This window comes from Equus quagga, chromosome 19 (assembly GCF_021613505.1).
Source record: "Equus quagga isolate Etosha38 chromosome 19, UCLA_HA_Equagga_1.0, whole genome shotgun sequence".
In the NCBI taxonomy this organism is placed as follows: domain Eukaryota; kingdom Metazoa; phylum Chordata; class Mammalia; order Perissodactyla; family Equidae; genus Equus; species Equus quagga.
Window position 1 is genome coordinate 24,580,593 of NC_060285.1, and position 14,987 is coordinate 24,595,579.

A 14,987-nucleotide genomic window follows, 5' to 3' on the forward strand; every position below is an offset into this window, starting at 1 on the left:
TCCCCAGTCTGTGATATTCTGTTATAGCAGTGAGAACGGACTACGACACTTTATAAAACAAAACAAAACAAAATAAAAACCTATAGTTCCCTTCATGGTCCAGTTACATGTGGCTTAGTCCTTTCTGGACGCTTAGCCTAGAATTTGTTTCTTTAGCCTTCACAGGGATTTTGAAAGTCTTTTAAGTAATCTCCTTCCACTTAAATAAATTGGAGTGGATTCTGTCCTTTATAACAGAACCTTGACAGCTTGTATAAGCATGCCGTATCTCTGGTAGAGACCACAAAAAACCAAGTGTGGTAGCTCAAGGATGGTTCCCTCAAGATGTTCATGTGCTAATCCCCAGACCCTGTGACTGTATTAGGGTATGAGGCAAAGGAGAATTAAGGTTGCAGATGGAACTGAGGCTGCCTATCAGCTGACCTCCAGATGGGGAGAGTATCCTGGGTCATCCATGTGGGTCCAATGTAATCTTAAGGGTCCTTATATATAGAAAGGCGAAGCAGAAGAGTGAAAGTATCAGAGTCAGAGATATGAAGATGCTACACTGCTGGCTTGCAAGATGGAGGAAGGGGCCACAAGCCAAGAAACTCAGGCGGGCTCTAGAAGCTGTAAAAGGCAAGGACACAGACTCCCCTCTAGGGTCTCCAGAGGAAGGCAGCCCTGCTGACACCTTCATTTCAGCCCACTGAGACCCATTTTGGGCTTCTGACCTCCAGAACCGCAAGATAATACATCTGTGTTGTTTTAAGCCACTAAATTCGTGGTTATTTGCTACAGCAGGAATAGGACATTAATACACAGACAATACCGATTGCCTCTGGGGAGAACTGAGTTACTTCCAGAGAAAATGGAAGGGAGACCTTCTCTCCATACCCTTTCACGTCTTTCGAGTTTTGATTCTTGAGAATAAATTACCTATGCAAAAAACTGAACTAAATTAAAAGGAAAAAAGCCTCTATACATATTTGACCAATGTCATCTGGTCTTTAATGTCACAGAGAAAAACTAAGACCAGTTCAATTTTTATTCCTTTGTAGAAAGTCTGCTTTTTCTGACAACGCTTACAATTCTTTCCTTTCCCTTTATAATCCACAAGTGATGCCAGAACTTGTCCAGGTATAATCTGTACCGTCAGTTTATCTTCAGAAGACCTTTGGGTGGGGAGAGTCCCTTACGCCTACACTGAGGAGTCTCTCTTTGAAATAGTTTCCCACCAGCCCCAGCCAGAGCTCCGAGGGTTTCACTGGTTCTGGGCCAGTTTTTATGCTCATTTCCCTGCCTCATGCAGGTGCTGTGATCTCCAACCTTACACTCTAAGGTGGATTTCTGACTTCTCCCAACTGGCTCGTGTTTGGCCCTGACTGTGGGCACCTGGCATGTTTCTCTGCATCTACTCGGGTCAGCAGGCGGTGTATTTCTAGTCCTTGATTCATGGACAAGTCCACTCTGAAGTCCAGTTTTATGCAGCTAGCCAGGTTCTGACTTTCCCTCCTTGCAGGGCCCTCTTTCCAGACCCCTCTTTAACCAGGCATTCAAGTCCCAGGCCCAGCCGTTCCCTCTCCAGGGAGGTCTCACCTTCAGCCCTGCTTATAAAGCCCCCATGCTGCCTTGGCAACTTGGGATTTCACTTTCCTGGTTTCATGCTCAGCCATAAATTAAAACAATTTTGGTTCTATTTTAAACAACCTTGTTATATGTTTGGATGGGGAAGGGCAGGAGCATCTTTCACATCAGCTCAGTCCAACAGGTTGACCAGAAGCATCAATTCTATATTTTGATTTCCTGGCACTACTTTCTTATCCTACCCAACACAATGATCAAGGGCACAGTCTTTAGAACTGCATAGACCAGGGTTTTGATTAGCAGTGCAATATTACTCAAGTTACATAACCTCTCTGAGTATCTTGCCTCATTTAATAAATGTGTGTAATGATACTCTCACAGAATTTTCCTAAAGGATAAATGAAATTACATAAGAAAGCACTGACACGTAGCATCAGGTACCACTTGTCCCACTATCATGTGGTGCCTTCTGTCATCTTGTCAGTCTTTGACTGCTTGGGCCCTGCTAAGGGGACCCAACAATCTTGTTTCATTTCCTTTTGTTCCCTGAAGGGTCAATCTTTCTCTGGGTCTTTAGGACAGCATTCTATTGTGCTCGTTTGGCAATGTTTTCTCACCTGTGTGATCTGTTGTCTCTTATTTTCCATTGCTGACTCTGTCTAGAACAAGGAGAGTCTCTTTATACCTAGTGTCTGACAACACAGTGGAGAATGTACGCTCTGCTCTCAGTCATGGTACTGCCCCTTCTCAGATTTAAGGCATCAATGTGCAGGGCTCCGAGTGGAATTTCCATACTCTTGCAGGCACTGGACCAGGACAGCTCTGCTTCACCGAGGATGGTTCTCACCATCCCAATTGTCTCAATCGCTAATACTCTGAACTGATACAGCAAGCATACGCATAACACACACAAACATCACTGTTGCTAGCATGAATAATTTTCTCTATTCCCACTTATCAGGGGGGTAATTATTTGGAATTTGAGGATGTAATGTTTCCCCTAGCTCCCCACCACTATGGGGAATTGTGTCTTGGAGGAATAGGAGAAATTGAGATAGTAGGAGAGGAAGAGCATCCTAGTTCTTGGTTGGTTGGACTCCGCGTCTCTGAACCAGGGGCAGGCGGTAAGGGAGGGACAAATTAGGTTTTTTTCAGGTTGGAAGGTTTTCTCTGTTTCAAGAAGCAAAGCATATATCAAGGGTTAGTTGTGATTCTCAGTTCTGCTCCATAGATCTCTTTTTATACTATGACAATAGGTTACCAACATTAGTTTTTAGCATGACAAACATTTATATTTTTCTGTGTATCATGTGTATTCAGTTATGAGAGGCTGCATCCAGGACCAGTAATCTGAAATGTTACTTGTAATTCAAAATGCCTTATAGAAATTAATGATTTTTATCCTAGCTGAATTATGTATTAAGGCCACAAGAAAATCAAGATAAAACGATGGAGTATATTTGAACATAACTGGGCCCAAAGTGGGCATCTAATAAATGTTGTTTGCATTGTATCTAAATATGGTATCATATTGCCAGTACCATCATTTCAGGGTCTCTATTCCTACAAGACAATGTAGAGGAAACCTCAATAAATTGGACCAGCTGCATCGCTAAGTTCTCTTTCTGTTCTACAGATATCACACAATTGCTCTCAGCTTCTGGCAAGATTATCTGTATTCTATCCTCCACACATGACTAGTCTATTCTGTCATCATGCTTCTCTGATTGTCACTGGCTCTGTTGAGAAAATGTGCTTCCCCTCCTCTCCAGTACCCCACATCTCTGGTCCATTTACATCTGACCCACAATATACTTCTTCCAGAAAAAAAATGTTCCTAATTAACTCATATGCCCATCCTGCCTGTGTGCAGCTCCCCTTAGAAGGCATTTATTTAGCTTAAGATACATTAATCTCCTTTATTAATATGGGCCTCTTAAGAGATGCATTTATATAATTTTAAGGTGTATGCCTGTTCTGATTGCCAATGACTGGAAGCTCATGGAAGGCAAGACCCACTTCCTTGCTGTGTTCTGTGACTCCTCCTCCTTTCTGGACAGAACTATCTAGTACTCTGCACACAATAACAATGAATATTGTTCATCACCTCGTGTACAGATCAGTGCTAGTGTTGTTTAAAGTTAAGATTACTGAGGACATTTTCTCCTGGATGCTAATTTATGCTAATGCAAGGAAAATCAAACAAGTTTTATTTGTTGTTGTTGCCCTTTAGTAATTCATTATAATATGAGCCTCACTGCCATCTGGGTATTTGTGACAGTCAGGTGGGGATTCAGAACCCCTTTCCAACCCAAATACTGAAGTGAGGGGAATCATCAACGTGCATTAATTATCACTCTGCTAGGAAAAGACTGGAGGGCAAAATTATTATTCTTAAGGCAAGGAAAAATGCAAAATGGATTGCACTTTAAAATTTGGTAATTTCAAATTACTATTTTGGTAAAATAGTAAAGCAGTGCTAATGTCACAAAATGGAAACTGAAAACTGGAATATGCTATGAAAAACACTGAAATACAAAAAGGAAGCATAAATTCTAGTATTAAGCAGAGCTGGGATGAAGACTACTCGCTCAACTGATCAACTAAGATCATTTGGTTAGGCGAGGCGATGCCCCACTGTGTGCCCATGGGCGACATTATTCATTGATCACAGCAGCACCTATTCCTGTCTTTCCATATGGGGTTTCAGAATTCTTCTCAGGTAGCCACCAGCCATAGACTGAACTTGTCCTATGTGATAGTTGGGATTCTCATTCAGCAAACATTCACGCCCCTCTCCTTCCTCTACAGGCAGAGTACATTTCCCTGCCTCACTGATTTTGCACTTGGCCATATGACTTGCTCTGAGCAGTGGGATGTAATGTGAAGAGAGGCCTTGAGTACGCTTCCATGATTTGGCTTGGCTTTTTCGCTCTGGCATATACCATGAGAAGAACATGCCCCTGGTAGCCACTGCCTCTTAGCCTGGGTCTCATAACAAAATGTACATGGAGTACACTGGAACTCAACTTGTGGCCTGAAGCAGAACATATGAGATGAGGATATGAATGAGTTCTTGTCATTGTAAGTCACTGAGTTTTAGATTCATTTGGTATGCAGCCTAATTTTGGCAATAACTGATTAATACAGCTTTTTTCTTTTTTTTTTGGTGAGGAAGATTAGCCCCAAGCCAACATTTGTGCCAATCTTCCTCTATTTTCGTATGTGAGATGCCTCCATAGCATGGCTGATGAGTGGAGCAGGTCCACGCCCAGGATCTGAACCCGCCAACCGGGGCTGCTGAAGTAGAGCGCACAGATCTTTAACCACTTGGCCACAGTGCTGCTCCGTAATACAGCATTTTACATGAAACTTACTTGTTATCCCTTCCCTAAAAAGTGGTAAAGCATAAGAAAATGTCTAGGATAAAGAAGACACATCTTTCAGAAGTAAGAAAGAGCCAGTGTGAAGAAGAAATAGCCATATTGGAACTTTGAATCACAGTCGTAAAATTTTCAGATTTTAGTCTTATCCATAAACAAATCGAATTCTCTCAGTCTACAGATTAGGACAATGGGGTTGAGAGAAATTAAATGGTTTGGCAGGATCTGCGTGTAAACTGAAATCTCTTTATGATTAATATTGCACTCTCTGTAGAAAGCAATACTGTGCCTCTAAGAGGACTGCATTCCTGTCCTTCTGAACCAGGGAGAATTGAGCTGCCAGGCAGGGTCAAGTGCAAGAAGCAGTAACCAGCCCCCACTGGCTTCCCGGGTGCCAGACTGCCCCACTTTATCCCTAAAGAGCTCATCTATGGGGACTCTGGCAAGACCAAGCACTCAGCCTGAGGTCCAGGCCATAGCTGAGAAATCTGACGAGGCATGAAGGCAATAAAAATAAGAAAACATGCCTCGTAGAAAAAGTCCACCTAATGGTTTGACCTCAGGTAAAGCATTTTGAGGCTGGAAAATGGTCTGGGCCACATATTCTTCAGGCAAGAGTCAAGGAAGGGGATGGTATCAGACACTCTTCAAGGTTGACAACACTCGGCAGAGGAAGCTGCTGCCTACAGATGGGGCTCCAGGGGCTTTAGAAAGATCACTCCCACCCCCATCAGGTTAGTCAACATGCTTCATCCCCTTTGGGTCAATGCTCACCTAGTGCCAAGCAAAATTAGATATTGTTGTTACTGAAACGTCAGTCTGGAAGTCAGACTCTAGGACCTCGCTTCCTAGAACCTATCCGAGTGCTTAGCACACAAGAAGCACCCAATAAATATTTTTCAAATGAATGAATGGACAAACACATAAATGAATGTTAAATATTTATGTTGTTGCTGATCTGACTTAGAGGTTTATATTCTAGTTGACTGACTAACAAAGGAATCCTAAACAAAAACACACAAATAGTAGTATAGTCAAGTTTAAATTCTGCAAACCTCTCATTCATTAATTCATTTCACAAATATTCACATTGCATGTCTGCTCTGTACAAGCAATGTGGGACTTCTATAGCTAGAGTAGCAAATCAAATAGATAAGGTCCCTGCCTTCAGGGAGCTGATGATAATTTAATGAGAGACAGAGCTCAAATATGCACAATCACGTGCATGCACACACATACAAATATAAAATAACTAAGAAAAAGAATAGGGAGCTATAGGAGAGTGTGGGAGTGAGTACACATTTTAGAGGATCAGAGAAGGTCCCTCAAGTAAATAGTCCCAAAAGGTCTCATTTGATACGTGTGGACTGGGAAATAAACAGATATAAGGAAATACCATTTTTTCACAGAGCCGGCATCTGAAACGCAGCAGCTGACTAACACGTATGTATGTACAGTGAAGTGGGAGGCCCCCTTATTTTGACAGGTAGGCCCTAAGACCCCTATCTGCTCCCAGAAGTTCTCCAAACCATTATCGTGTCTAAGCTAAAACCCAACAAATCACTGGAATTAAACCTTTGAAATTTGATTACACATTACATGTATCATGTTTTTATAAAATACCTAGACATTCAAACATACCAAGCAAATAATCTGTATATGAAGACAAAAGATCCACAGTGGCAAATTCTGGAATATTTGATAATGCTCCTTGGCTAACTTTATCAGTTCGAGCATTCTTCTTCCCGATAAGTAGGTTAATTGCCAGCACAGCTTCACTGACCTAAAATTAATGCATAATTAGAATTCATAAATGTAAGCTTTTTAATTCATAGACTATCCATTAGGTAAATAATGTGAAAAAGTGAATTCATAAAATAACATTCAACGTACATTGGAAGATAAAATAACAACAGCCTGAAAAACAACATGGGATCCGCGATATGTAGCGTACATCACAGTTGAACAAATCATAGCTGTTGACAACTTAATTAATGTATAAGTCACTTTAAATAGGCCACCTCACCTGGCTATGACAGATATTTGCCAAAATGTCAAATATGTGCCATGTGTATCTGCCAATATTTTCGTAAAAGAAAAGTTGAAACAAACAAAGCTAGGTCTGATGAATAGAGATTAAAAATAGTACACATATGTTTACATATGTCCACTTCAGCAGCCCAGGGTTCGCCGGTTTGGATCCCAGGTGCGGACACAGCATCACTTGGCAAGCCATGCTGTGGCAGGCATCCCACATATAAAGTAGAGAAAGACGTGTGTGGATGTTGGCTCAGGGCCAGTCTTCCTCAGCAAAAAAAAAGAGGATTGGCGGCAGATTTTAGCTTAGGGCTAATCTTCCTCAAAAAATAAATAAATTAATTAATTAATTAAAATACTACACATACAAAGAGCGTTTCTAATCTTCCCAAAGAAGAAACATTGGCACAAATCCCAAAAGATGTGAAATTTTCCTTTCTCTTATATATATATACATTGTGTTGCCTTAACAACTGGTATGTAGACAGCACAGATATGACAGTAAAGAGAAAGACTAAATAAAAATCACACCGAGGCCAGTCTCATGACCGAGTGGTTAAGTTCACACACTTTCCTTCAGCAGCCCAGGGTTTCACCAGTTTGGATCCTGGGCGTGGACCTAGCACCACTCATCAGGCCATGCTGAGGTGGCGTCCCACATAGTAGAGCTAGAAGGACCTACAACTAGAATATACAACAATGTACTGGGGGGGCTTTGGGGAGAAGAAAAAAAAAGGAAAAAATCACACCAACCTGCGCAGCAGCTCTTATCACAATCCAGGCAAACGAACTGTACGTTTCAAATATATTTACCGTCGGTTCTTTAATAGAACTACGCCTTCTGGGAAAAGACTAAAAAATATGGCAAATGTTTAATGACAAAGATAGATAAAGATATAAAGTTGCATAATAAATTCTCTCATCTTCTGAAGATGACATTTTAGTAGAACACTATGTAGCCACTAAGAATAATAATGGACACGTATCTATTGACGTGAAAAGACGTTCAAAGTAAACTGGGGAAAGAAAAGTGTAGGTTACAAAATGGTATGCAAAGTATGATTCCATTTTTAAAAAGATGCACATACATATAATTCCCTGTATATACAGAGAAAATTACTAACTGTGGTTATCCAAGATTTTAAGGGTGGTTAAATAATTTTATTATTTTTTCTAATTTTCCATAATGAGCTTGCATTATTTGAATAACAATAAAATAAACACAAATGGCATTTTAAGTATATGGTACTTACCACTTTAATAGAGGATCTATAAATTGAATTTATTGTGTGTGAAGATGTCAGAAATAAGAATATTACTTAAAGGTTTTTGGTACGTATTTGCTATCAGCTTTCTAACTAGGAAACTATTAAAGTAATGATGTAATCATAAAGTTCACAGAACAGCAAAAAGCAACCCTGAATGGAGATTTTTTTTACCATGGATGTGCATATTTGTCCAGCTTTTAAACATAAGAAAGTGAATGCTAGAGAAATAAACAGAAACTCCACCAGCAACATAATACCTTGTCTGTATTACATAAGTATTAATAGTCAATTTTTAAGATTTAACTAATCTGGATAAAGTTATTCAATTAAACTGCTTGGTTCTAATTTTTTGGTGCTCATATATTGGCCAATTTTTTAATCTTGAACAAAACTGCAGAATAAAACAAACAGTAACAAAAGTATCCTTCTTTTACTTCTGTCTATAAGACTCCCAAGGAAAAGGCAGGCAATGAGTAGAGCTGATGTCAGAGCAGGAAATGCAATGTGCAAGTGTGGCCTGGCCTAGATCAAGTGTTAGGCTTGGAAGTACATGATACCTACAGAGATCTGCCTTTGGGGGATCTAAGCAATACAGCCCTGTCCCAAGGTATAGAGATCCTAGTCATTAAGCTGTACACATTAGCTGTAATCAAACCACTTGGGCTCTGTGGCAGCCACTGCCGCTTACTGGCTCTGTAAGCTTGGGCAATTTACCTACTTAAATTATGGAAATAAGATAATAGACATTAAATGAAGAAAAAAGAATAACATTAAATAACTACAGTGTAAGAACAATTAGCAACACAGACATTCAAAAAAGAAAGAGCTCATTTTGAATTGAAAGGAAGGTTTCATTGAGGAGAGAGTTAAGCTCAGAATGAAAAAATTTGGACTGGGAAAAGAATACGGTGGGCATTTTTTTTTTCTTGTGGTCGTAATAGTTTACAACATTGTGAAATTTCAGTTGTACATTAATATTTGTCAGACACTGTATAAGTGTGCCCCTTCAGCCCTTGTGCCCCCCCTCCACTCCCCTTCCCCCTGGTGACCACTAAATTGTTCCTTTTGTCCATAAGTTTGTTTACATTCCTCATATGAGTGAAATTATACAGTGTTTGTCTTTCTCTGTAGAATATGGCGGGCATATTTTTAGATAGGAAAGGTGTTCGACATCACACAGGAGATTCTAGCCCATGAAAACAGGAAAGAAAAAGAAAAAAAGATGCATCCAGATTGAAAATGAAGAAGTAAAATTGTCTTTGTTTGCGGAGGACATGATCCTCTACATAGAAAATCCCAAGACACACACACACACACGTACACCTGGAATTAATAAATATATTTAGCGAGGTCACATGATATAAAACTCAATACACATAAATCACCTGTATTTCCACGTACTAGTGATGAACAATCTGAAAATGAAATTAAGAAAAAATTCCATTCTCAATAACAATAAACAACAAAAATGTACGAGATTTGTACACTGAAAAGTAAACAACATTGCTGAGAGAAATAAATAAAGGAAGAGACAGTTCATATGACGAATTGGAAGATTCAGTATTGTTAAGATGTCAGTTGTCCCCAAATTCATCTATAGATTCAACACAATCTTTACCAAAATGTTGTTAGTTTTTTGCAGAAATTGACAAGCAGATTCTAAAATGCATATGAAAATGCAAAGGACTCAAAGTAGCCAAAACAATTTTGAAAAGGAAGAACATAGTTGGAGGACATGTACTTTCCAATTTCAAAAGTTACTAAAAGCTACAGTAACCCAGACAGTGGCTACTCATGGAAAGGTAGACTCAGAGATGAGTGAAATACGCTGGGAGTCTAGGAATAAACATTTACATTTGTGAGCAACTAATTTTTGACAAAGGTGCCAAGGCAATTCAATGAAGAAAAGATAGTCTTTTCAGCAAATGGTGCTGGGACAATTACGCATCTATGTGTAAAAAGAAGAATTCAGGGAAGGGGCAAAGCAAAATGGCGGGGTGAGCTGACCCAGGACTCTCTCCCCTCCAAACTACAACAAAGGATCAGAAAAACTGCATTTCAGCCAATAAACCTAATGCCAGACCATCAGAGACCTACAGCACCAAAACAATGGAGGACGGAGAGGCTGCAGCTGCCCTCCAAGAAGCTGGAACCGGGTAGGAGAGAACTTCGCTCCCTCCCCTAGAGACTGGGATCGCTGCCACGGGTGTGGGAAGGAGTGGGGGAGGGGCCGTGCAACCAGGGTATCGTCCAGGACTCCCGCAGCTGGTGCAGTGGAAACCCGCTGACAGGGGAAAGTTTCCATGTTTGGGGACCCCATGAAGCCAGGCCCCTAGGAGACCAGAGAACGAGAGCTGATCTGTATCCAAATTGGTGCGTGAGACAAACTGCCCCTCATCGTCCCCCAACCCACACTGGTGCCGCCATCTTGCCTGAAGGCGGAGGGCTCAGAATGCGTGGCTGTCGACCCCCATCTAGTGGCGACAGGCTGTAACTGCAACCGAATACTACCATAATGCGCAAAAACTGCTCCTCTACCATTCAGCAATTTATAAAAGCTCCAGAACAGAAGGAAAACAGTAAAAACACAGAATTAAGTCCTGAGGACTTGGAAATAGGTAAACTAAGTGAAAATGAGTTCAGAGTAGCTATCATCAAAAAACTCAATGAGGTAGAGGGAAAGATAGAGAAACAAGTCAATGAGTTCTGAAGTTACTTCACAAAAGAGATTGAAACTATAAAGAAGAATCAAACAGAACTACTAGAGATGAAAAATACTATGGACAGATTAAACAGAATACGGATTCCCTGAATGCCCGGGTAGACACCATAGAGGAGCAAATTACCATAATCGAAGATAGACAGGCTGAATGGCTCCAGACAGAGGAAGAAAGAGAACTAAGGATTAAAAAAAAATGAGGAAAATATCAGAGAAATAGCAGATTCAATGAGGAGAAAGAATTTAAGGATCATCCGAATTCCTGAGAATGTGGAAAAGGAAAATGGAGCAGAAAGTGTGCTTAATGAAATAATAGAAGAGAACTTCCCAAATCTAGGGATTGAGGGAGAAATGTGTGTGGAGGAAGATTTCAGATCTCCTAGATTTGTCAATGTAAAAAGACCTACTGCAAGGCATATAGTAGTAAAAATGGCAAAAATGAAAGACAAAGAAAGAATACTCAGGGCAGCAAGACAGAAGAAAATAACCTACAAAGGAACTCCTATCAGACTTTCACTGGATTTCTCTACAGAAACCTTACAAGCTAGGAGAGAATGGAGTGACATATTCAAAACTTTAAAAGATAAAAATCTTCAGCCAAGAATACTCCATCCAGCAAAAATATCCTTCAGATATGAGGGAGAAATTAAATATTTTCCAGACAAACAAAAGTTAAGGGAATTTGTAACCAAAAGTCCTTCACTACAAGAAATCCTCAAGAAGGCCCTCATACCTGAAAAAAGAAAAAAAAGGGAGAAAGGGGTCACAAATCACAGAGAAGGGAGACAGATAGATAGAACCAGAATAGGACAGCAAATATTCAACTATAGTATTAGGATAAAGGTAAGGAAACCACCAAAGCAAAGACGATCTTATCACCCTAACTACAAACTCATAACACGAGTTGGAATAAGAAATGAAAATAATAATTTAGGAGGGGAAGAGCAAAGGGACTAAATCAGTCTAGGCCAAGTAAGTAAGAGACTACCAGAGAATAGACTATATTATACACGAGATTCTAAATACAAACTTCAGGGTAGCCACTAAACTAAAAAACAGAACAGAGCCACAAAACATAAACAAGGAAAAATCTAAGAAACCCAGCATAAGAAATTGCAGTAGTCAATGGGTAGGCTAATACACACAGGACGAAAAACAAAGGTAATGCAGGAAAACCAGATAACAAGTGACAGATTGACAGCATTAAGTCCACATGCATCAATAATCACCCTCAATGTAAACGGATTGAACTTTCCAATAAAAAGACACAGAGTAGCAAAATGGGTTAAAGAACAAGATCCAACAATTTGGTGCCTCCAGGAAACACACCTCAGCCCCAAGGATAAACACAGGCTCAGAGTGAAGGGGTGGAAGACAATACTTCAAGCTAATAGCAAGCAAAAGAAAGCAGGTGTTGCAATACTTATATCAGACAAAACAGATTTCAAAATAAGGCAGGTAAAAAGAGACACAGAGGGACAATATATAATGATCAAAGGGACACTTCATCAAGAAGAAATAACACTTATAAATATCTATGCACCCAACACAGGAGCACCAAAGTTCATAAAGCAACTATTAACAGACCTAAAGGAAGATGTTAAAAACAACACAATAATAGTAGGGGACCTCAACACCCCACTCACATCAATGGACAGATCATCCACACAGAAAATCAACAAGGAAATAGTGGAGCTAAATGAAAAACTAAAACAATTGGACTTAATAGACATTTATAGAACACTTCATCCTAAAACAGCAGAATACACATTCTTCTCAAGTGTGCATGGAACATTCTCAAGGATAGACCATATGTTGGGAAACAAGGCAAACCTCTACAAATTTAAAAAAATTGAAATAATAACAAGAATCTTCTCTGATTATAATGCTATAAGGCTAGAAATTAATTACAAGAAAAAAGCTGAGAAAGGCACAAGGATGTGGAGACTAAAGAATACGCTACTGAACAAGCAATGGATCATTGAAGAAATTAAAGAAGAAATGAAAAAATACCTGGAGACAAATGAAAATGATAACATGCCATACCAACTCTTATGGGATACAGCAAAAGCTGTATTAAGAGGAAAATTCATCGCAATACAGACACATCTTAACAAACAAGAAAAATCCCAAATAAGCGATCTTAAACTACACCTAACTGAATTAGAGAAAGAAGAACAAACAAAGCCCAAAGTCACCAGGAGAGAAATAATAAAAATCAGAGCAGAAATAAATGCTATTGAAATGAAAAAGGCGGTAGAAAGGATCAATGAAACAAAGAGCTGATTCTTTGAGAAGATAAATAAAATTGACAAACCCCTAGCCAGACTTGCAAAGAAAAAAAGGGAGAAAGCTCAAATAAACAAAATCAGAAATGAAAGAGGAGAAATAACAACAGACTCTGCAGAAATACAATGGATTATAAGAGAATACTACGAAAAATTATATGCCAACAAAATGGATAACCTAGAGGAAATGGATAAATTCTTGGACTCCTACAATCTCCCAAAGCTCACTCAAGAAGAAGCAGACAATTTGAACAACCAATCACAAGGAAAGAGATTGAAACAGCAATCAAAAACATCCCAAAGAATAAAACCCCAGGACCAGATGGCTTTCCTGGGGAATTCTACCAAACTTTCAGAGAGGATTTAATACCTATCCTTTTCAAGCTATTCCAAAAAATTAGGGAGGATGGAACACTTCCTAACACATTCTACGAAGCCAACATCATGCTGATACCAAAGCCTGACAAGGACACCATGAAAAAAGAGAACTACAGGCCAATATCACTGATGAACATAGATGCAAAAATTCTAAACAAAATTTTGGCAACCAGAATTCAGCAACTCATCAAAAGGATCATACATCATGATCAAGTGGGATTCATACCAGGGACACAGGGATGGTTCAACATCTGCAAATCAATCAACGTAATACACCACATCAACAAACTGAGGAATAAAAACCACATGATCATCTCAATAGATGCAGAGAAAGCATTGGACAAGATCCAACAGGGATTTATGATAAAAACTCTGAAGAAAATGGGCATAGAAGGGAACTACCTCAACATAATAAAAGCCATATATGACAAACCCACAGCCAACATCATACTCAATGGGCAAAAACTGAGCGCCATCCCCCTGAAAACAGGAATGAGACAAGGATGCCCCCTATCACCACTCTTATTTAAGATAGTACTGGAGGTCCTGGCCAGAGCAATTAGACAAGAAAAATGAATAAAAGGAATCCAAATAGGGAGGGAAGAAGTGAAACTCTCGCTGTTTGCAGATGACATGATCTTATATATAGAAAACCCCAAAGAATCCATTGGAAAACTCTTAGAAGTAATCAACAACTACAGCAAAGTTGCAGGGTATAAAATCAATTTGCATAAATCAGTAGCATTTCTATATTCTAATAAGGAGCTAACAGAAAAAGAACTCAAGAACATAATACCATTCACAATCACAACAAAAAGAATAAAATAGCTCGGGATAAATTTAACTAAGGAAGTGAAGGATCTATACAATGAAAATTACAAGGCCTTTCTGAGAGAATTGGATGATGACATAAGGAGATGGAAAGACATTCCATGTACATGGATTGGAAGAATAAACATAGTTAAAATGTCCATTCTACCTAAAGCAACCTACAGATTCAACGCTATCCCAATGGCATTCTTTACAGAATTAGAACAAAGAATCCCAAAATTCATATGGGGCAACAAAAGACCCTGAATTGCTAAAGCAATCCTGAGAAAAAAGAACAAAATGGGAGGCATCACAATCCCTGACTTCAAAACATACTACAAAGCTACAGTAATCAAAACAGCATGGTACTGGTACAAAAACAGGTGCACAGATCAATGGAACAGAATTGAAAGCCCAGAAATAAAACCACACATCAATGGACAGCTAATCTTCGACAAAGGAGCTGAGGTCATACAATAGAGAAAAGAAAGTCTTTTCAACAAATGGTGCTGGGAAAACTGGAAAGCCACATGTAAAA

General features: G+C 39.4%; 1 protein-coding gene across 9 annotated transcripts in view; it reads right to left on the bottom strand.

Moving 5' to 3' along the window:
* Positions 1-14,987, bottom strand: part of CFAP54 (cilia and flagella associated protein 54) — a 298,057-nt gene that overhangs the window by 62,816 nt on the left and 220,254 nt on the right. For all 9 annotated transcript variants that reach the window (XM_046646604.1, XM_046646603.1, XM_046646606.1 and 6 more), the window contains 2 exons: positions 7,740-7,838; positions 6,591-6,732 (listed from right to left, as the gene is read on the bottom strand). In XM_046646604.1, the coding sequence (XP_046502560.1) occupies positions 6,591-6,732; positions 7,740-7,838 (241 nt within the window). The remainder of the gene's footprint in view (positions 1-6,590; positions 6,733-7,739; positions 7,839-14,987) is intronic.